The following is a 21,561-nucleotide window of genomic DNA, read 5'->3' as shown; positions in this document are numbered from 1 at the left end:
TGTGTTTCCGTGTGAGTGTGTGAGTGTGTGTGTGTGCATGAGAGAGGGACAGGGGCCGGGAGAGGGAGGGAGCGAGAGAGGGGGAGAGAATGGTCCGTAGGTGAGGATCTGTTTGTACATCAGAATGAGTGAACGGATGGGAGGATATGGGGATATTCTAAGGAGATCCTCAACCCACATGCTTGGGAATATGTCTGAGACAAAGGTAGACTAAGTGCATTGTTATAACCCAGTGTGTTTGCGTGGGTGTGAAGAGTGGAAAAGGTAGGGGAAATTACTAGGAGGTACCTATTATCCAACTTGCCATGCGGAAAAAAAAATGTGACTAAAAAGGTTTTGCCTATATTAAGGGTCCCTGGGATACTTCATAACAAGGGACTGATTGTTTTATTTAAAAGCAGATTTCCTTAGAATTGCATTTTTAAAAAAAGAAAACATAGCACTTTAATTTGCCACCCCGTTCTCCTTCCTCTGTTTTCTCCCCTTTTGATTTGCTAATAGCCTCTTGACCCCTCCCCTGCCGCTGCCCCCGATTCCATTTCCAGGGTCGCTGCCATCAGTCGGAATCTGGGAGTTGGTGGAGGGGCTGGGTGGTCCAGGTCCTCATAGCAGAAAACAGGCGAGCTGGAGCTCCAAGTCGCCAAGCCAGGCAGCGCAGCTGGGCGGCACGTCCCAGGGGCTGCCTTCACACCCAGGCACTTCGGTCCCAAGGCTCCTTCCATTCGGCGACAGAAGCAGCACAGTCGCACAACTTTGGATACATGGAACCAACAGCTGACCAACTGGCCTCTCACTTGGCAGCTGGTGGCGTATAGGTCGGGTTCTTGGGAGCCAAAGGGGAGAGCTTTGGCCCCGCGGATGCTGGCAGGCAAGACAAAGCAGAAACTCTTGTCAGGTCTTGAGAACTGAAAAGTCCCTGCTCTCCCCACCTCCTGTGGGTCATAGGCCATTCATCTGAAGGCTTGGGGGCAAAGCTCGCCTACCCCTCTGGGCAGTCCCCTCTATAAGGTGTGGTGGGACATGGCCAGTGGATGGGGTCCCTGTCCTGGAGTCATTAAGCCAGGGGGTTTGCTGATTCATTTGGGGTACATTGGGTGGTTTTGTGGGCCAAGCATGGAGTTAGGCGCTGGTAATACAGATGTGCGTGAGATGTAGTCTCTACTATTTGGACCGGGCAAGCTTGTTATTACCCAGACAGATTGTAATACTGCATGGCATGTGCCCTATCTGTTGCAGGAGGAGGTTGCCACTTGGACACAGCGGGTGGGGGGCCATGGACACACATCCTGGAGGTTGTAATGCTGAAGCTCTTGGGGCCAGTCTTGTGACATGACCCGTTGAGAGTGGTGGCCAAGGCTGTGACCTGGACATCTGATCTCCAGTTTACAGTTGGGTCCTGGGTGTGAAAAGCCTTTTCAGCTCCCATCTTGGTCCCATTCACAGCCGAGAAGTACTTTTTCCTTTTCCCTCTGAGTTCAGTTGTCTGAAGAACGTGCTTATCCATGAAATTCTTGGGACCCCTGAGGTCTGTGAGGTTATGGCTTCATGACTGCCAAGGAGACCCTCTGCGACAGTCGGGGTGAATAAAAGGATTGAAGGTGGACAGACGTAGGGAGAGAAAATCTGGAGAAAGAAGATCTAGTCCAGAATTCACTGGGGGCTGCTGGCTGGAATCTTGGGACGGTAGCCTCCTAAGGGACCTCAAAGAGCATCTTAGCCCTCTTATATTATAGATGTGTAAACTGAGGCCTCAACAAAGGCAGGAATAGTTTAAGGTTATGTGGAGTTGAGGGGGAGAGCCCTTCTGGAAAAGCCCCTCACACACACACACAGAAAGAGAGAGAGAGAGAGAGAGAGAGAACTGAGTTTGGTTTCTAGGTTTTCACTTACTAGCTGTGTGACCTTAGGCAAGTTATCGAACCTCTCTAAGCCTCGTCTCTAAAACGGAGTTTAACATCCCATCCTCAGATCATGGATGTGAGCATTAAACGTGCAAATGCTTGAAAAAGCAGCTATAGAGTGTTGCCTGTATATGTGGTATTTAGTAAAAGTTAATCTTTTCATCCCCTCCATTTTGTTCAAGTACTAAAATGCAAATTAATCTAAAAATCAAACATTACTGTAGAATAATGAATTAGGAATCTGGGGAAATAAAATTGAATCCATGAAGACCCACATACGTTGCTGGTTTAAATTTTCATAATTGTGAGAGCTCTGGTATTTAGTGTAATTAGGTTTCAGATAAAAGGAAACACAATTGGCTGGACCATGGAAGAAGTAGGCTGATATAACATGAGGGGTGGGAGGAGAAAGGATAATCTAGGCTGTTGAAACATCTCCCCCTGATGCTTCTTTTCCTCCCCATTCCTGAGGGAGGAGAACAATTATTTTGTATAGTTCTGCTGAGGTTTTCCATTTTGTTTGCTTTTGCCAGCTAAGAGGCGGAAACACTGAGCAAAGGACAGGGACCCCTTAAAAATGGAGGTCTTCATGAGAACTTGCAGTGGTGAGGGAGGGAGGGAAGGAAGGAGGAGGACCCACCCATAGGCACTGGGGAAACCTGAGGATGAGAGCAGAAATTACCTGCAGCCTCTCACCACCTTTGCCCAAGCGCAGCGAGTTGTGCCACACATATTAAGTGATCTAGTGTATAACCCCTGCCCTTTTACATATTAGCAAATGGAACCACAGAGGGCTCCTGGGTTTTGTGAGGAGCTCTAGGGAAGCAATGTCACCCTTGGGAAACAACACCTGAGGTTTGCATCTGGGCTGTGCTTACCAGATATCAGGCCTTCCCCCCATCCGTGAACAAGACACTGGTCAAAGTGGCCACAGAATGGGGACTAGTTGGGTTGCAGCAGCCCCACCAGCGTGCCCACTCTCCCAACTCTGGGCCCTGCCATGTGATGAGGTGAGAGCCCCTTTCTTCTCCTTTTCTGCCAAGTCCTGGCTTTGCCAGCTGCCCAGTAAGAGATTTGTTTGCCTGGATGAGACAGTTGCTGCCTCTAAGAAGATGGCAAAACAAAGCCTGTAATCCCCCCCGTCCAATTGTGCGGTAATCCTCAGGGTGAGAAGGAGATCAGGGGAGAGGGGACTTCTCTTGTTTCATTTAACAAGCACGCAGTAGCGCTTACAGCTACCATTGTAAACACTTCACTAGTATTATCTTATTTAATCCTCATGACAACACAGTGAGTAGGTACTATTACTAATAGTATCACATTCCTTTTATCAGCGAGGAAACTGAGGCATTTCAAAGTGCAGTAACTTCTTTTAAGGTCCCATAGCTGGAAAATGGCACAGCCAAGGCTTTGAATGCAGGGAGTCTGGCTCCAGAGTCCAGGACGTGCTGAGTTGCCTCTCACGGCTTCTGTGGGCCACAGACTTGCTGCAGGAAGCTAAGGCCGCAGTGCCCGCCTTGAGGGGGTGAAGAGCCCTAAGCCAGCCACGGTACTGCCCAATGGTTGCAGACACAGTAGCCTGGCCTTGAGGAATAAAGCGCAGGATAGGTTAGCAGTCACTCAAGAGCAATGGTGGCCTCTGGACAATTAACTGCTGGCTTCTTCTGGGGCCCTACTGATTTGCAAGAGTCCTGCCCTACAGACTCTGACCATCTGTGTAGAATACTCCCCTTCTCACCTAAGAATAGCCATAGAGGAGGGGTTGAGTTGGAGGTGCGTGTGTATATGTGTGTGTGTGTGTGTGTGTGTGTGTGTGTGTGTGTGTGTGTGGAGGGCAATATGAGGATGTGGGAGGAGGGTGTGTATGTGTGTGCGCGCGCCAGAACATATTTTTCCCCTCCAACAAATGTGTGGGTGGCTAATAGGGACCTACGATGGATGTAAGTGGTTAGGGTTTATGTAGGAAGGAATAACTGTTTACGAGATTTAGGAAGGAACATATTCAGTATAAACTATCTTCTGAAACATTTACAATCTTACCAAGAGATAGAGAGCTGAATAGCAACTGGGGGAAGAAATTATGCAAAGGGTAATCAAACTTCTCCACCTCTTCCTTCCCTTCATTATGTAGCTTCTGTATCTGCAGAGAATTTAACCACCAGAGTTGGGTGGCTGGGATGCCAGGGCTCCCAGAGGAAGCTGCTATTTTCTCCTCTTATTTGAAAGTAGAAAACACAGAGGCCCAGGGAATCTAAGAAGTGAATGTTCTAGAATGCCTGGGTTTGGGTGGCTTTCATGAGATTGACCCAGGTCTTGGTTCAGTGAAAATAATAGCTGACGTTTATTAGACACCTTCCATGTGCCAAGCCCTCTTCCAAAGGCATTACATGCACCGTCTCATTTAATATTCTCAAGGACCCTAGGAGGTAAGGTACCATTGTTATCCCTGTCCCCATTTTTACTGACAGAAACATCGAGCCACAAGGAAGTTGGGTAACCTGCCCAAGATCACCCAGCTGGTAAGGAGTGGACCCAGGACCCAAATCCGGGCAGATGTCAGGAGTGTTGCGCTTAACCCTACACTGTGCATATCGCTGGCTGCTTGCTGGGGAAGGCAGAGGGGCTGGCAAGGGTGGAGAGGAGGTGGAGGGGGGCGGGTGTGTGGAGTCCCAGATCCACCCCAAATGGGTGAATTATGTATAAGAACAACAATTAACATATTCAGTTCTTACTCTGTGCTCTTCACAACTTATTTAGGGATCATAATGCTTTTTCTTGAATATGCATACTTGCAGCAAATGAATAAAATGACAGGGGTGGGGGCAGGGGGCTGAGCCATCAAAGGTGCTAATAAGACAAAGGTCAAAAAAATTTCCAGGGCTTCCCTGGTGGCGCAGTGGTTGAGAGTCCGCCTGCCGATGCAGGGGACACGGGTTCGTGCCCCGGTCCGGGAAGATCCCACATGCCACGGAGCGGCTGGCCCGTGAGCCATGGCCGCTGAGCCTGCGCGTCCGGAGCCTGTGCAATTTCCAGGTGAACCTCACTTGATTTTAATACATGGAACTTGATTTTGTATTTTAGGGTGGAGGTTGGCAAACTTCTCCTCTACAGGGCCAGATGGTAAACATTTTAGTCTTGGCTGGCTATAGTGTCTTCCACAACTGCTCAGATCTGTTGTGATGGGGAAGCAGCTGTGGTCAAACGCATAAGCTAATGCACAGGGATGTGCCCTGTTGAGTATGTTTGCCAACCCCTAGGGGATCATTCCAGAGAAGTTTCATTACTGTTTCTGATTGTCCCCCAGTTAGCGTGATTAACAGCACTACCTCTAAATAACTTCCCTGCACCCCTTCCCTTCCCTGCAAGAGCTGAATCTTTTTTTTTTTTAACATCTTTATTGGGGTATAATTGCTTTACAATGGTGTGTTAGTTTCTGCTGTATAACAAAGTGAATCAGTTTTACATATACATATGTTCCCATATCTCTTCCCTCTTGCATCTGCCACCCTCCCACCCTCCCTATCCCACCCCTCCAGGCGGTCACAAAGCACGGAGCTGATATCCCTGTGCTATGCGGCTGCTTCCCACTAGCTATCTATTTTACGTTTGGTAGTGTATATATGTCCATGCCACTCTCTCACTTTGTCACAGCTCACCCTTCCCCCTCCCCATATCCTCAAGTCCATTCTCTGGGTCTGCGTCTTTATTCCTGTCCTGCCCCTAGGCTCTTCGACATTGTTTTTTCTTAAATTCCACATATATGTGTTAGCATACGGTATTTGTCTTTCTCTTTCTGACTTACTTCACTCTGTATGACAGACTCTAGGTCTATCCACCTCATTACAAATAGCTCAATTTCGTTTCTTTTTATGGCTGAGTAATATTCCATTGTATATATGTGCCACATCTTCTTTATCCATTCATCCGATGATGGGCACTTAGGTTGTTTCCATCTCCGGGCTATTGTAAATAGAGCTACAATGAACATTTTGGTACATGACTCTTTTTGAATCATGGTCTTCTCAGGGTATATGCCCAGTAGTGGGATTGCTGGGTCAATCTTTAAAGCTAGAAAAAGGACTTGCTGCTCATCCGTTCTGACCCCTCAGTTACAGATGAGGACACTTGGGAAAGCAGGTGGGGCTTGCCCAGGACCTGTGGCTGTTTATGGTCTTCAAACTGGGTTCCCCTGAGCCCCCTCGGGAGCCACCTGGGGTGGCAGAAAGAAGAGTAGAGGGAGGCTAAGCCACAGAGAGCCCTCCCCCAACACTTTGGTAAAATAACAGTACTACCAACTACACAGGGTCAGGGTTAACTTTCCACAGTATAGGGGTTCAATAAAATAAAGCCTGGATAATTGTAAACACACAGTAAAAGTTCATTTCTCTTTCCTACTTCAGAAAAGTTGGAGACTATGGTAGTAAGTTCAGCTAAAATTTTGTATGTAGGTTTTTCTTAGAGGAGGTATGCCTGTTCTTTTTTTTTTTTTTTTTTTTTTTTGCGGTACGCGGGCCTCTCACTGCTGTGGCCTCTCCCGTTGCGGAGCACAGGCTCCAGACGCGCAGGCTCAGCGGCCATGGCTCACGGGCGCAGCCGCTCCGCGGCATGTGGGATCTTCCCAGACCGGGGCACGAACCCATGTCCCCTGCATCGGCAGGCGGACTCTCAACCACTGCGCCACCAGGGAAGCCCCGTATTGCCTGTTCTTAAAGTGTCAGACTGTGCAGTAGGAGAGGCTGACAAAATGAAGTAAAGAAGACATCGATTCTGTGCCAGTTACAGAAAATTGTATTTTAACGAGTTATTCCAGGGCAGACACTCATGAGATCCGGCAGAAACAGAGCAGTGACCTGGGACCTCCCATCCCTATAATCTTCAGGATACCTTCGCCCCAGGCCAGTGTTCTTAACGAGTCATGTTCCCCTGAGTTTCCCCAATTTCAGTTTGCGTACCCTGGGGCCCTTGGCTCCCTTATCAGATACTGTAACTGAGAAAGGGGTGAGGGAGAGAGCAAGCGATTCTAGGTTGAAGACCAAACTCAAATTCCTGATGGGATTTCAGAATTCAGCATCTGAACCTAAAAAATGGAAAAGCTTGTGATCTTTGGTTAAAAAAGCATTTACTAAAAGAGGAGCGGCAAAGAAAGTGTTTAATAAATATGTTGGGCTGTTTCTTCTAGGCTGGTTGCCTGAGTTTCATTTCTGTGACTCAGTATCTCTTTTGTCCCTCCTTCGGCTGGTCACTAGTGTCATGAGGAAGCAGTCCCTTGGAAGGCTTGGGGCTCACGGTACCTATGTTTTCTCAGCCCCAGTGACATGGGGAGCAGAGCAAAGGTTAGAGATCTTCAGGAGGGAAAGTATATCCAGACTGCTCCGGGAATGCCTGTCAATCATTCATTTAGCACACCTTGTCTCAGCATCTGGCTTGTGCAAGAATTGTGTGGGACACCGAGAACTAAGACCCATCCTCTGCCCTGAAGGAGTATATAAACCAGTTACAAGCTCTGAAGTCTGCAGAACAGTTAGAGATGAATTATTCCTGGAAACGTTTCTTGGGGCTGAAGTTAAGTGAATAGATTCAAGGAATTTAGGTACCTGGAACCTGAGAACAAATAATACCATGTCCATTACCCAATGGTAACATTGCACTAGGGATATGGTTTGCTGTATTTTAAGACAACTGCTGTCTTTAGAAGACAGTCCATATTGAGAGGCTAGGGACAGCATATATGTACAAGAAGCCTGTATAGACAGAGAAAGAGATTGAGGTCATGGATTCAAGAGCTAGGTGTGGGCAGAACTGGTGTTCAAGGACTTCCGGAACAAGGGGTGAGAGGGGGGCACCCTCAGCAAATGCCTGGAGCACTTCCTGGCATTTGTCTTGGTGGATGGGCTGGTACATGGTGTATCAGTGCATGGAACTTGTTTAAAGGGTCAGACAGCCTGTCCTGGTTGGTGGAGACCCTGCTCCAGTACCCCCTGGTGCCTCGAATGTGTTAGGGATGGCACAATATCCATCTGTACCAGAGAAGTTCAAATTTGGTCCTGGGTGGGAAGGCTGGTTTGCAGGCCAAATGCCGTTAATTACGTGTAGGAAGGTTGACAGAAATAATGCTAGACTCAGATTCTAGGTCTCTAGTAATTCACAATAAGCACTTGAAAATGTCACTTTATCATTCTGAACCTCAGTTTTCTAATCTGCCTAATGGGGATAATTTCTGCCCTTCCAACTCTTCTGAGTCAGTTTGAAGCTTGAATGGAACAGACAGTGGCCTCCAAGGGACTGCTATATCCGTAGTGTCTAGCACAGAGCCTGGCACACAGTAGGCGCTCAACAAATATTTTTTGACTGATGGAACCAATAACTGATATGGAAATACACAGCGGATAATTATAAAGAGTTTTATGAATGTAAGGCAGTATGTAGTGGACGGAATAAGCTTGGACCTGGGAGCAGAAGACCCAGTGTTTTTGTCCTGTGTGGCCTCGACCTAGTCATGCAACTTCTCTGGGATTAGTTTCTCTTCTATAAAATAAGGTGGTTCTTCAAGTCCTGAAAGTCTGGTTTCTACCCCAAAACAATATGGCCTTATTAATTTAGGACAGAATTAATTTGGAATGGTGATTAAACTGATCATGGCAGGAGCTAGTTTGTATTTGCTCATTCATGAAAAAATAACAAAAAAGGTTTGTTAAGCAACTAAGATTGTAGAAGTGTTGAGCCTCTTTACGTTACATCGTTTTTCGAGCAATTTAAAAAGCAAGCATAGTAGGAACCCCATTAGCATATTAACGGAGTGTTAATTACAAAAGAGTCTTTTAAAGCAGATTTTATAAAATCCCCACTTAATAACCATTAGCTTGTGGTACTTGAAGAACAAACTCTTCACGTGTGTTACTTAGAAGTATAAAAATCGTAATTTAAAAGTAATCTGCCAACTTGTCATGAATTTAGACTGATTTTTCTCTCAATTGATCCAAATGAGTGAGGTTTTGCTATAATTATATATAATGCTGGTAATAATGAGGCTGATTATTAATCTTTGCCTGCTTTTCACTACCTCCATCATTACAGGTTTTAGGGGAGGGGGTGGGGTGGAGGGAGAAGGGAGGGATGGAGGGGGGAGTGGAGGATGCCAATCTCCCCCTCCCCCTTCTCCAGGCACTAGAAGAAGGAACCTCCAGCCCCTACCCTGAACAGCCAGCCAGCTCTCCTTTGGGGACTGCAGGAATCAGGCAGAGCTACCCTGTGTGAGCCCAGAAAGGCTGGCCAGTTGGCCAGGGCTGCACACAGCCGTGTCAGCCTATCAGCTGCTGTGTTCTCTTATTCCTGCTGAGAGGCCAAGGTGGCTGAGCCTCGGGGGCAGAAGGAGTGCCTCTTCTCCCACAGCTCGCTAGCCACTTCCATCACGTTTCTTCATTTTCCCCATCAAGAAAGCCAGAAAGGACATTGGTAGCAGAGAAAGCTTCCTGTTAAGAGATACAGCCTCTACTTCTTCTCACTCCCTGAGAACTAATATCTTGGTGTCCACATCTGTTAAAATGTGGAGCTCAGTGCCTGTAAAATACCTTCCCATCTGGTCTCAGGGTGGCCGTGCGGCTCTGATGTGTGTGTGAAAGGGTTTTGAAAATGCCACAGCAGTTTAAATATAAGAAACGCATATTAGACAGCCCCTGGCATCTGAGTATCCCTTCTGTGGAAGAAAGAGGGAGGAAAAGGTTAGGCTGAGCTGGGACCCCTGATGAAGGAAACCAGAGCTTGTGTTTGATGTGAGAGGCTGGAGGCAGATGGGAAGTGTTCTAGTCAGAAAGTGCCAGGTCATCTACAGACCACTATGTATAAAATAGATCACTAATAAGGACCTGCTGTATAGCGCAGGGAACTCTACTCAATACTCTGTAATGACCTGTATGGGAAAAGGATCGAAAAAAGAGGGGATATATGTATATGTACAACAGATTCACTTTGCTATACACCTGAAACTAACACAACATTGTAAGTCAACTATACTCCAATAAAAATTAAAAAAAAAAAAAAAAGAAAGTACCAGGTCAAAGTCCTGAGAGAGGCCATGAGTCGGGTTAGGAAGGGCAGAGTTGGGGACAGAAATTGGGTCCAGGGAGGCTTGATGGAAGAGTGGTCCTGAGTAACTGCTATAAGTAGCTGCACAGCTAGTATAGTATAAGGTGGGGCTGGGATTAAAATCCAGGTCTGCTGCTTTTCCGCTAGAATCGAATGCCACGTGTATAATTTACTAGCCATGTTTCTTGGGCAAGTTATTTAATTTCTCTCTCCCCCAGTTTTTGCATTTGTACAATAGGAGTGAGAGTTGGTAGCCTCAAAGGAATTTGTAGGGATGAGATGAGTCAATATCTGTAAAGTGTTTAGAACCATGTCTGGCTCATGGCAATTGCTTAATAAATATTATCTGTTGTTGTTACTTAGTAGAGGAGATAAAATTTAAGTGTCAGTTAAGTGTCTTCATACGGCAGACCCTGGCCTACCTCTCTTGCAGCCTGTCTGTGTATTACAAGCCAAGCTGGGAAAGGCTGTGTGAGCAAGTTTCCCTTCAACTAGGAAGAACAGGCCAGGTTTCTGAATATTCTATGATTCTTAGGCTTATGTACTACATTCCTCCATTGGAGAAAAGGAGGCAGATCGGGTGTGAGATTGTGCCCACCGTGACAGAGAGTAGAGTGGGGTAGGGCCCTGTGATGTTCCCTGGACTTCAAATGGAGAGTTCTGACTCTTAGAAATAGCAAGTTTTTGCCTCTGTCCCCTTCCCTGTGGATGGGTATTAACCATTATCAATGATTGATCATAAGTTTCCATTCCATCCTGAAGCTGGGACAGTGAATTCTCTACCCAGGTACAGCAGGAAAGGGGTGGAGCACCAAGCCATTTGTTCTCTTGTCTAGCCAATTAGAAAGACTCATGCTTAACATTTTACGTTTATTGGCTGAGGATAAGGTTGCCAAGCAACTTCCTTGCCTTGGTAAGAATTCTGTAGTTCTAAGTACCTGGGCTTCTCTTTCTCAATAAGTACCCCCTCAACACACACATGCAATTTGTTGTCTAGAGATTGCAGGGATTTTGGATTTGGTAAACCATCAGGGACATAGATTTCTTATGCAAATAATTTCTATTGATGAACTCTGTATATAGTTGTATACACTAATTAACCAAAAAATCTATTCCATTCATTGATTAGGCAACAAATATTTTTTGAGCATCTAGCATGTTCCAGGCACGGTGCTAGATACCACAATGATAATCATGGTGAAATTTAAAATATGTGACAGGCAGTAGGTCACCAGGTACTCAGAATGGAAGTTAGCATGGAGGATATCTTTGTGCTGGGATGGATTCTGGGGAGATCTCGAGGGTCCTAGGGGAAGGGTTGGGGTGGCTGGGATAATGGAGGGGCACTCTGTGCTCAGAGGAGTGACTAATACTATAAACAACTGGTATGTACGTACTAGTGTATGGTAGAGACAATCCTTAACACAGCACTTACTATTGACATGGCTTGGGTTAAACCCTTTACTTACATAATCTTCTACAATGGTATTCAAGCCAGACTCAGGTCTCCCTCACCACTTTTACAGTATGGTAAGTAATTGCAGCTGCTACCACTGGGCCAGTCGTCTCAGATGCTCTTAGCAGCCCTGAGATAGGTATGCATGTCTCCATTTATGGCTGAGGAAACTGTGGATGAGAGAGGTCCAGTTCCTGGCTCAACTTTATGTGACTGGAAAGTGGTACAACCTCAATCCAACCTAGGACTTTTGGGCTTCAGAGGCTTGTAATCCACATAGACTGCACCCCTAATGCCCATACAATGCACACACAGACTTCGGAAATCAATAGAGTGTATGCACCCTGCAGATTCCCAAAGAGCTTTGCTTCCTGGTGACACCAGCAGCATCTCAAAGTGCAATCTGGAATCCCAAACAGCCTGAAGGGCTAACATGGTCCAGCTGATGATGACAGGGGCCCCTTAGCAAGTGGTCCAGACTCAGACCATTGCAGACCACCACCTGCACTTCTTTTAGACGCCAGTGAGCCATGTGCTACCTACCTCAATGTGCATGGAGCCGCATTGGAAGGGATCTTAGAAGCCATTGTGTGCTGACTCCTTACCGGGGAGAATAAGGCCCGGGAATACGAAAGGCGCTTCTTCAGTCACCAGGAGAGAAGAGAAGCCCCTGAGAAAGTCCTCTCCCATCAGATAAGTTAATTTCTATAAAAATCATGGCTATGCTAAGAGAGTGAACTCTGCAGAGTACGGATTTTGTGTATTTCCTGGGCATCTGACAGTGGGCATGGTGTGAGAGGCTGACAGGGATCAGGAGGGTGTGTGGTCAGGGAGCGAGCAAGGCTGATGGGCTGCAGAGGCTGGAGAACTGGGCTCCCAGCCTCTGCAGAGGAGCCAGGGAGAAGCATTAGAGAAAAACTTGACTTCGGATTTGGACTAGAACCCAGGTTTCTGGAAAACTTGTGCTAGCTGTAATTCCCACATGGCTATGAAAAAAAAAGGAGTGAGAGTGAAAGAGACTGATAAAAATGTCACGGACAGGTATGTTTTAGAGTCTATTTGGGAGAATGGATTAATTTTCCATTGAGAAACACTTTTGTCATTGTAGGCATTGTTTTCCACCTTTTCTAAAAGCAAGGCTGTTATTTCTAAGAAACGCTGGGTCATTGTGAGAGGCAAAGAACCAAAATGCATTTGTGTAAGATGTATTTGTCTTTTGGAATTTTACTTTAAAAAATATGGTTATAACGTAGCCCATCTCTTCTGGGTCATTGACTCAACAGAAACAAACCACATTTTAAAGGCCATTGTAAATCAAACTTTAACTGTGTTTAATTCTATCTCAGCAATATACCATTGTCATCACTGAGTAGTCAAGCCATATTCTGATTGTCTTAATTTATATTATTATTAAATATAATAAAAACAATGTACTTTTAAATCTCTCTCACATACCATTTTATTCTGGAAGCAATTTGTGAATTTCCCCAAGTCCATATTTTTATATTTTGCACAGTTCATGTTTCTTAAACATCATACCTTTGCATACTATTTTCATGATATCGAACATGTGTTCTTGTACTTAGAAGTGTTCTGAGGTCAATTTACTTTTCTTTTGAAAACTTAAATAGCAATTTTGAGGAACATCATTTTATATAAAAAACGGAAGCAGAGTCACTTGCTGTAAATAGGAGACAGTGAAAATGAATATAAAACTATTAATATTTTCAAAAGGTTTGCCTACATACCGCTTAAAACACGACCTAAAATGTCCCTTACCACTGGTGTTGCAGTTTCCACACCTTGGGAACTCTCAGGTTGATGAATGTGTGAAGGAAAATCTTGTTCCCGTCTGTCCCATAGCTCTGAGCCTGGTGTAAGGTACTGGGCTTTACCTTGGGGATATAGAAATGAAAGGCATAGTTTCTGAGATCCAATTAAAACAGAATATGCAGGGCCCTTTGGTCCATTTTTGGAAAGCCGACGCTGGAAGGGAAAGTCGGTTTCCCTCAGATGGCTTGGCTGTGGGGAAGGACAGCTGTCATCCCTGCCGAGTTCACGGCTCCTTGCCCATCAAGTCGGGCTGGCTCCTAACTCACCTGTCACATGTTATCTTAGTAACAGGCTCAAGGTGTACATTGGCCTCTTTAAATGTCACAGACTTCCAGCGCCTCAGAAGAGTCTAAAATTGTTCTTTCTAATCAGTGACCGTCTGGGAAGATTTTTGTTTTTTCTGTCTTGAGCTCTTGGAAGGTGCCCCCTTCTCTCTTCTTCAGATGAACTTTCAGCATGAGATCATTTCATAATTGAGTTACCTTGTACTTTGTGATATGATGGCTCTCTGAATCATCTCTGCTATCCTTGACAGAGCACACAGGAGAGAGCACGGGCTTCAGATTGACAGTTTGAATCCAGGCTCTGTCGCTTATTTCCCGGCTAATGCCGGTACAGTGCTAGTGGTGAGGATACATAAACAGACACTTTTCTCCCCTCTCAATTTAGTGGAAAATACAAGGAAATACACAAGCTGTTACTTACAAAACAGAAAAGGGTGTTAAACCAGAGTAGGAATACCAGGGAAGACTTCCTGGAGGAGGTGATACTTGAGTTAGACCTTGAAAGATGAATCAGAACTTGCTAGACAAAGGAGGTGGGGGTAAGTCATCCCGGAACTGGGAGCAGCATGGGGGTGAGACTGAGCCTAAGTGGTCTCATCTGTAAAAGGTTGAGATGAGGGGCTTCCCTGGTGGCGCAGTGGTTGAGAGTCCGCCTGCTGATGCAGGGGACATGGGTTCGTGCCACAGTCTGGGAGGATTCCACATGCTGCGGAGTGGCTGGGCCCGTGAGCCATGGCCGCTGAGCCTGCGCGTCCGGAGCCTGTGCTCCGCAATGGGAGAGGCCACAACAGTGAGAGGCCCGCATACCGCAAAAAAAAAACAACACACACACAAAAAAAAAACAAAAAAAGGCTCAGATGATACTCATAGGCCTATTATCAGGATAAAATGAGTTAATGTATGGAAATTGCCTATTCAGGACACATAAGAAGTGTCTCACTTGTTCATTTAAACCCCTTTACCACTACTCTGTGGACCCAGAGCATTTGGTTCACCTCAGTTGTGGTACTTAAAAGATCATGATTGGGATTCATCTGTTTATGAGACAAGACACCCGATAGGCTGAAACTCTTAGGTGGAATCACTAGAAGGGCACAGGCTCCTCAGACATGGGAGTGACCGTCCTCTCCATAAGTAGACCTTAACTAAGTTAGCAGATGCTCCAAGGGCAACTCCAGGTTGACATTTTTCTAGTGGGACATTTATGGTTAAGAATAGCTGCACAGTTATACCTCTGATGCCCCACGCTTCCCTCCAGAATGTGAAGAGAGTACCTCCCTCCCTAAATTCTGTTCCTAATACTATGCTCAGTGCTACTGAGGTCTCCGAAAGGCTTAAGACATGCAGTGCCTTCTCTGCATGTAGAAGGCACTCAAGAGATATTCCTTGAACCAACAGTGAACCACCTAAGGTCAGGCACGTGACTTACTCCCTTCAACATCCTATCTGCCTGGCGTGGTGTTGGGCTCCAGTAGGAAGGGGAGAGAATTGGATGGTTTCTCCAGCAAACCATGCTTACTGACCATCTCTCCCCTTAATCCTCTCATGTCCCATCCACGAGGACAGCATGGGTGCTGTGGTGGGGCCTAACACATGGTTCCTTTGAATCTGTTCTTGCAATGCCAGCCACACAGGGCAGTGGCGCTGTGATTTAGGGTGGGCTTCTCTGTTATTTTCCCAGTCTCTCCTCTGCTGTTGCAGACGCTCAGGCTCACAGCTCCTCTCTTCTGGAGAGAATGTTCCATGCCAAGCTCCTGAGATGACAGTGGGGCACCCTTCTTTTCATTCATCTTGAGTTGCAGCTAAACTTGGGCTCAACTTATCTGGGGAAAATGGTACCAGGTACCATCTGCCCAGAGCCCATTTCATAGACACTTGTGGCCGCAGCTCCCTATCCCCGGAGGCAGAAACACTCTGGGCAGTCCTGGCTGTGCTTCCTGGGCCTCTGTGGCCATTGAGCCATGCCCAAGCATCCTGAGTCTTCTTCCCTGAGCACTGATTAACCTTCCAAGAGATTGGCAGGACAGGAACCTTATGGGCATAAAGCTGCAAAAGCTACTGGCCGTCAAGGGCATGATAACAGTCTCTGCCTTCCCCGTGGTCATTACGGAATGTGTTCCCGACGGCAGGAGCTGTGTTCCCTTCGGTTCTGAATCCCTAGCACCTGGTGTAGTTCCTGCACCTTAATAGATGCTCATTACATATGAATGAATGAATTTCTCCCGACTTTATAGGTTCAGCCCTGCCCCAGTTCTCAGAGCAATAGGAATTTGAGGCAGGGAATTCTGGAGCAGCCTGGACACCTGCTCACTCCATCCCCCAACTGAGGGTTTGGTATTGACTCACCTTCCCTGTCTGACTGGCTCAGGTCACAGTCACCCAGGCCCGGGGACATGTGGGCTATGCCCCTGTGGCCCTGGCTGTTGATCTGACACAATTCAAGGTGAATGTCATGTGGTGCACCAGAGGACTGGCACATCAATGAGTATTTCAGCAGGCCCTTTCCCCTCTCTGCTCTTTGCTTGCCTTTATTCTACCAGCTGCGGGAGTTCACAGGTGTGCAGGTGTGGCTGGAAGGAGGGGAAGGATATAGGAAACAAAAGGAGGGGGCTCTGTCCTAGTGTGCCATCCCTGTGTTCTCATAGCCTCTCATCACCTTTGATCTTCTCCTTACAGGCTCCCCCGGCCACTCTGGCTCCACGTCCATGAGCCCGTCGGCAGCCTTGTCCACAGGGAAGCCCATGGACAGCCACCCCAGCTACACTGACACCCCAGTGAGTGCCCCACGGACTCTGAGTGCAGTGGGGACCCCCCTCAATGCCCTGGGCTCTCCATATCGAGTCATCACTTCTGCCATGGGCCCACCCTCAGGAGCTCTTGCAGCCCCTCCAGGAATCAATTTGGTTGCCCCGCCCAGCTCTCAGGTAGGTGTCTGTCTGTCCTCTCCAGCGTCTTTCCAGACATCCTAAATAGTTTCATCCTGGCACAGAGGCAGCACTCGGCAGGTGCTTAGTGCATGCTTGCAAAGGGATTGGATTGTCTCTGCAGACTTCTCTCCTGCAGGGCCTTCATTGAGTGTGCCCTCAGGCAGAGCAGCCCCAGAGAACTGATGATGCCTCATGGTCCAGAAAACTGTGGCTGAAAGGGAGCCACCCCTGTGGTTTCAATGGTTCAGCCCTGGCTGTGATTTCAGTGTCTCTCAGGCCTGTTTGTCTTCCATGGGGTGGACCCCCTTGATTCTTCTCAATACTGGGTATTTTTTGAGTCAGTGAATTGCCCAGTGCTCTATGACATGCTATAGGGCAGCAGTCCCCAACCTTTTTGGCACTAGGGACAGGTTTCGTGGAAGACAATTTTTACACGGATCGGGGGGTGGGAGGGGTGGGGAACGGGGGGATGGTTCAGCAGTAATGCGAGCAGTGGGGAGCAGCAGATGAAGCTTTACTCACTCGCCCACCGCTCACCTCCTGCTGTGCGGCCAGGTTCCTAACAGGCAGTGGACTGGTACCAGTCTGGGGCCCCACCGGATGAGGACCCCTGCTATAGGGGATACCGAAATGATCAGGCTGTGGTCTTTGCTCTCCAGGAGCTTACGGTTGAGAGGGCAAATAGGCAGATGTGGCACACGGATAAATAGGCAAATAGGCAGACTGTGTTACCTACATGCTATCTCTGAGATAGAGGTCAAGATTATGGAGACTCGGGAGAAAAAAAACAACCCTCACTTTAATTCCTAGTGCCTTTTGCTACAAGAGAGGCAAGGATGTATATCCATGGTAGATACTACATTGTTGCTCTGAGGAAGCTACAGGATGGCCAGATGCTGTGTACTTCCTTCTAGCAATGTCACACTGAGATTATGAACCTTCCCTTCTTGTAGTGGTCAGCTATTGCTGTAATGATGCTGCATGACAAACAATCCCCATATTGCCACGGTTTACAAAAACACACATTTTTTTCTTACTCACAAGTTTATGTGTTGGCTAGGAAGGCTCTGTTTCAGATGGTGGGTGAGCTGGGCTAGGCTGCAGCCTGGGTGCAGGTCAGCTCCTCATGTCCCAGACTAAAGAAGCGGCAGCTTCTTGGGGCATGCTTTTCTCAAGGTATCTCCCAGGAATGCGAAAGTCTAAACCAAATCAGGAAAATACAGTGAAGTCTCTGCTCACATCATGTCCATTAATATCCCGTTGGCCTATGAAAATTGTGTGACCAACTCCAACATTGGTGGGACAGGGGAATAGTCTGTGCCTGTTTCATTGGGAGGAACTACAAAGACACAATGCAAAGGGTATGAAGAATTAGGAGCAATGATCTTATCTACCAGACTCTCCTCTCTCCCTATTCTGGTATCTCACTATTGGGCCAGGGTCCCTCAAGACATCTAGCAGCAGAATTAGTAGGTCCTGTAGCCTCCTTTGAATTTGTAGTTCTAAGAAGAGGCAGGACTCCCACTGTGTTAGCATTTCTTACTGCTACAAAGAGAACTTCAGAGACTATCCCTAGAGTGCCTTCCAAGACATTTCATGTGCTCAGAGTCTGAAAGCAAAGCCATGTGGAGTCATAGAATTTTACAGCCGGTAAGGACTTCAGTAATTTTTTCATCTATGGATTAGAGAATCTGGAGAAGACCTTAGCGATCATCTAGTGTAGGGATTGCAGGAGCCAGGGGCCAGGCAGGTAACACAGGTAGGTGAATGAGCCTGGAGCGGTCTGTACAAAGCTGCCCTCATACCCTGAAGCCGTTCAAATTCAAAGACTTTAAGTACTCCATGGGCCAAGCAGAGTACTTCTGTGGGTCCCATTTGGCCAGCCCTTTGAACCCCAATTTGTAATCTAATGGCTCTCACCTGTAGGATCTTTTTCATAGTACACATTTCTCCCTTATCCCATATTTTGGCCCTTGTGTGGGTTGTAAAACTCCCACAGAGGATTCTAACTGCCCCACCCCTGCCCAGCTGAGAACCACTAGTTCTAAGTCCTTCAGCCCACATAGGCTCAGTGGGCTCAGGTGATGTGTCCAACCTCACACCACCAGTCACAGCAGAGCCAGGGTTACACCCCAGATCTCCACATCCCCACTCAATCTTTATGATGCTGCGTTTGCCCACTGCTGTCTTGTATTCTGACTTAACCAGTGACCCCAGGATCTTCCTGTTGGCTGCCAAGGATTAAAAGATGAATAATCGGTGCTCCCAAGGAGTCTTGTGGGGGATGTGCCACATCATGCAGATAAATTGTCACGTTGTACGTGCTGTCGAAGGTGTAGGGGCAGAACCGAAGGGAGCATAGGAAAGGGCCCTGTGAACTTCCGGTTGTGTGTTCCAGATGTCAACCACTCGGATGAGTGGGGACCAGACAGTGGTGGGGAGGGACATGGCTCTATGCCACCCTCACCCACTGTCATCGGCAGAGCGGCTGATGCCATACCCTTTAGAATGTGGGACTTGAAGAGATTGGTTTATTCATTTTCATTCATGTGAACAGATGCCAGGAAGGCAGGTCAAAGTCAATAGGTTAGAGACAGAAAGAGAAGTGGAAGTTCTGGGACAAAAGTGAAATTTTGCAAAGGACATTCTCATTCATTCAAATAACTATTTAGCAGGATCTACTCCATATCAGGCACTATTTGATACCGTCCTAGGTTCTGGGGCAAAGCACTAAATAAGCCTGTACTTTCATGGCAATTACACTGGAGCAGGCAAGACAGACAAAAACGAAATGAATACACCAGGTAGTTTCAAATGGCAATCATTGTATCAGGAAGAAATAAGACAGGGTGAGGTAATGACCAGTGTCAGGGCTTGTGGGTGGGGAAGGGGCAGGGCACCGGCCCTCCAAGCCTGCTTTTAGCCACCATGCTCCAGTCTAATTGAGCCAAACCTGGCCAATAAATTCAGCTTCACAGCCATGTGAGTGGCAGGGCCGCTATTCCTGGACCATATGTCTGTACAGAGGGATTGGGGTTGAAAGGTCAGCTGAAAGCTTTGGTCCTGGCCAACTGGGCTGTGTGCAGAGGCCAAGGCCAAGTTTGGCTTTGGGAGCTATATTAAGCTTGCCAGCACTGGTGAAGCTGAGCGGCGTTGGGGCTTGGGTTCTGGAGCCACACGGCAGTGACACTTTGCCCAATTAACTAGATAACACATGATATCTAGTGCTCTTAGTGTTAGCCACGGTGAGCTGGACTCTGGACACTCTGGATAGACGATTCCTATGCATCCTGCCTTTCTTGCCCAGGATTGAGGCTGAGTGGGACTTGTCCGGGAAACATGTGCCTTGTGTGACCTGGGTCTAGGGTAAGTGCAATTTGAGGGTGAAGGGAAGCGCTCAGTGTGGGGGCAGCGGGGCGGGGGGGGGGTGTCTCGTTCTGTGCTCTGTCTTCCCGGTGTTTGAGCTTCTTTTTTTTTTTAACTCTTGTTGGATTTTCAGTCGTGAGGAATAAAGAGAAATGAACTGATACTCTGGAGGCAGGAACTGGGTAAACTATTGCAAACCACTTTAACTTATATTTATCTCAGTTCCCTTTCCTCTATTGTGGGGTAACACATTTTGCCCTGATTACCCTACAGGGATTTTTTATGAATATCAAAGGAGATGTGGATTTGAAAAATCACTGCTTAAGCACTTATGATACTCTATGGCAATAAGGTGGTGTTATTAATATTATTATTATACCTAGGTGCTATATCATACACCTAGGTGATATATATTATGCAACTGTGTGATCATTGGTTCAGGTGTGTGTACTTTGTTGTTGAAAGGTTCTAGAGAAGTTCATTTCAACAATCATTCATTGCACTAAGCACTGGAGATCTAAAAAATGTTTAAGACTCAGTCCCTTCCCTGGGGAGTATCTAAGTGGAGTGAACAATTTCCCAAAACACCAAATATATAATTGAGAAGATATTTATGCAGCTTTCAGACAGAATGATCTAGATCATGTTTTTCTGAGTGTGTGTGTGTGTCTGTGTGTGTGTTTAATGCTGCATTTTTTAAGTGTGATATCTGTTGGCTCGACCCCGAAGCAGGCCCTACCTTTGGAAGGCTCCCGCCTCTTTCTCCTCTCCTGACCCAGCTGCCTGACCTGGGTTCTGTCCCTGATAATTCCTGCCCAGGTAGTGCTTGATAACCAAATTATTATCCTTTAAGATGCTTGCATTTTTACAGAGAATACTTTGATAATAAGAATTGCAAATGTTAGAGCTAGAACAGACCTTAAAGATCATCTGTTTAATGATTTTTTAAAAAGCCATAAAGTCTTTCTTTCAAGTGAAAGTATGTTTGGAAGCCATTACATGTCAAATAAAAACAGGTCTGGTGAACTAGAGGTGGGAGATATGAAGCCTTCTTACTCAACCTTGCCACCCCCCGCCATACACACTCTCTGAGCTCAAAAACCACTGCTGTAGTCTGTGGATGAGGAAACAGCTTCTCTAAATGAAGTCACCCAGTCAAGATCACACAGCAAGGAAGTGGCAGGTCCAGGCTCTGTACTCTTTTAGACAAAGACCCTCACTCGGTTAAAGAAAGGCCACTCTAAGGAGACCACTCATTGGAAGAGGTGCGCCTGCCTGCAGCCTGCTTGTCTGGCCACGTATCTGCCTTGAGTGGAATAACTTGGGCTGAAAGCCGCTCAGAAATGTGGCTCCCAATGTTCTGTGATGGCTCCAGGGCATCTAGGATGCATTCAGTCCGTGGCTGAGAGGACTGCAAATGGAAGACAGGCCAGCCAAGTGTGTTCCTCTCAGGAGCAGCCGGCCGCCTGGTACATCCCAGCTCTAAAGTGCTCACTTCAGCAGAGCTGCTTCTAATGGAACAAGACAGCTGGGGCCGCAGCACTGGGGACCATGCAGCTAATGGGTTTGAGCTCCGGGGGCCACCTTCGATCTCATCTACCATTGCTCAGATCCCACGCAAACCCCAAGCCAGCAAAGAGGCTGATGGAGATGAGGGCATCAACCCACCTGTCCCAGCCACTGCCTCCTAATGCCAGCCCAACTCAGGAAGA

At 47.0% G+C, this 21,561-nt stretch overlaps 1 protein-coding gene across 1 annotated transcript in view; it reads left to right on the top strand.

Annotated features, from left to right (window-relative positions):
• Positions 1–21,561, top strand: part of RXRG (retinoid X receptor gamma) — a 44,136-nt gene that overhangs the window by 171 nt on the left and 22,404 nt on the right. Inside the window, exon 2 of the mRNA XM_060009114.1 lies at positions 16,233–16,480. Within this exon, the coding sequence (XP_059865097.1) occupies positions 16,233–16,480 (248 nt within the window). The remainder of the gene's footprint in view (positions 1–16,232; positions 16,481–21,561) is intronic.

The sequence above is a fragment of the Delphinus delphis genome, chromosome 1 (assembly GCF_949987515.2).
Source record: "Delphinus delphis chromosome 1, mDelDel1.2, whole genome shotgun sequence".
NCBI lineage: Eukaryota > Metazoa > Chordata > Mammalia > Artiodactyla > Delphinidae > Delphinus > Delphinus delphis.
This window is presented reverse-complemented; position numbering and strand designations above follow the sequence as displayed.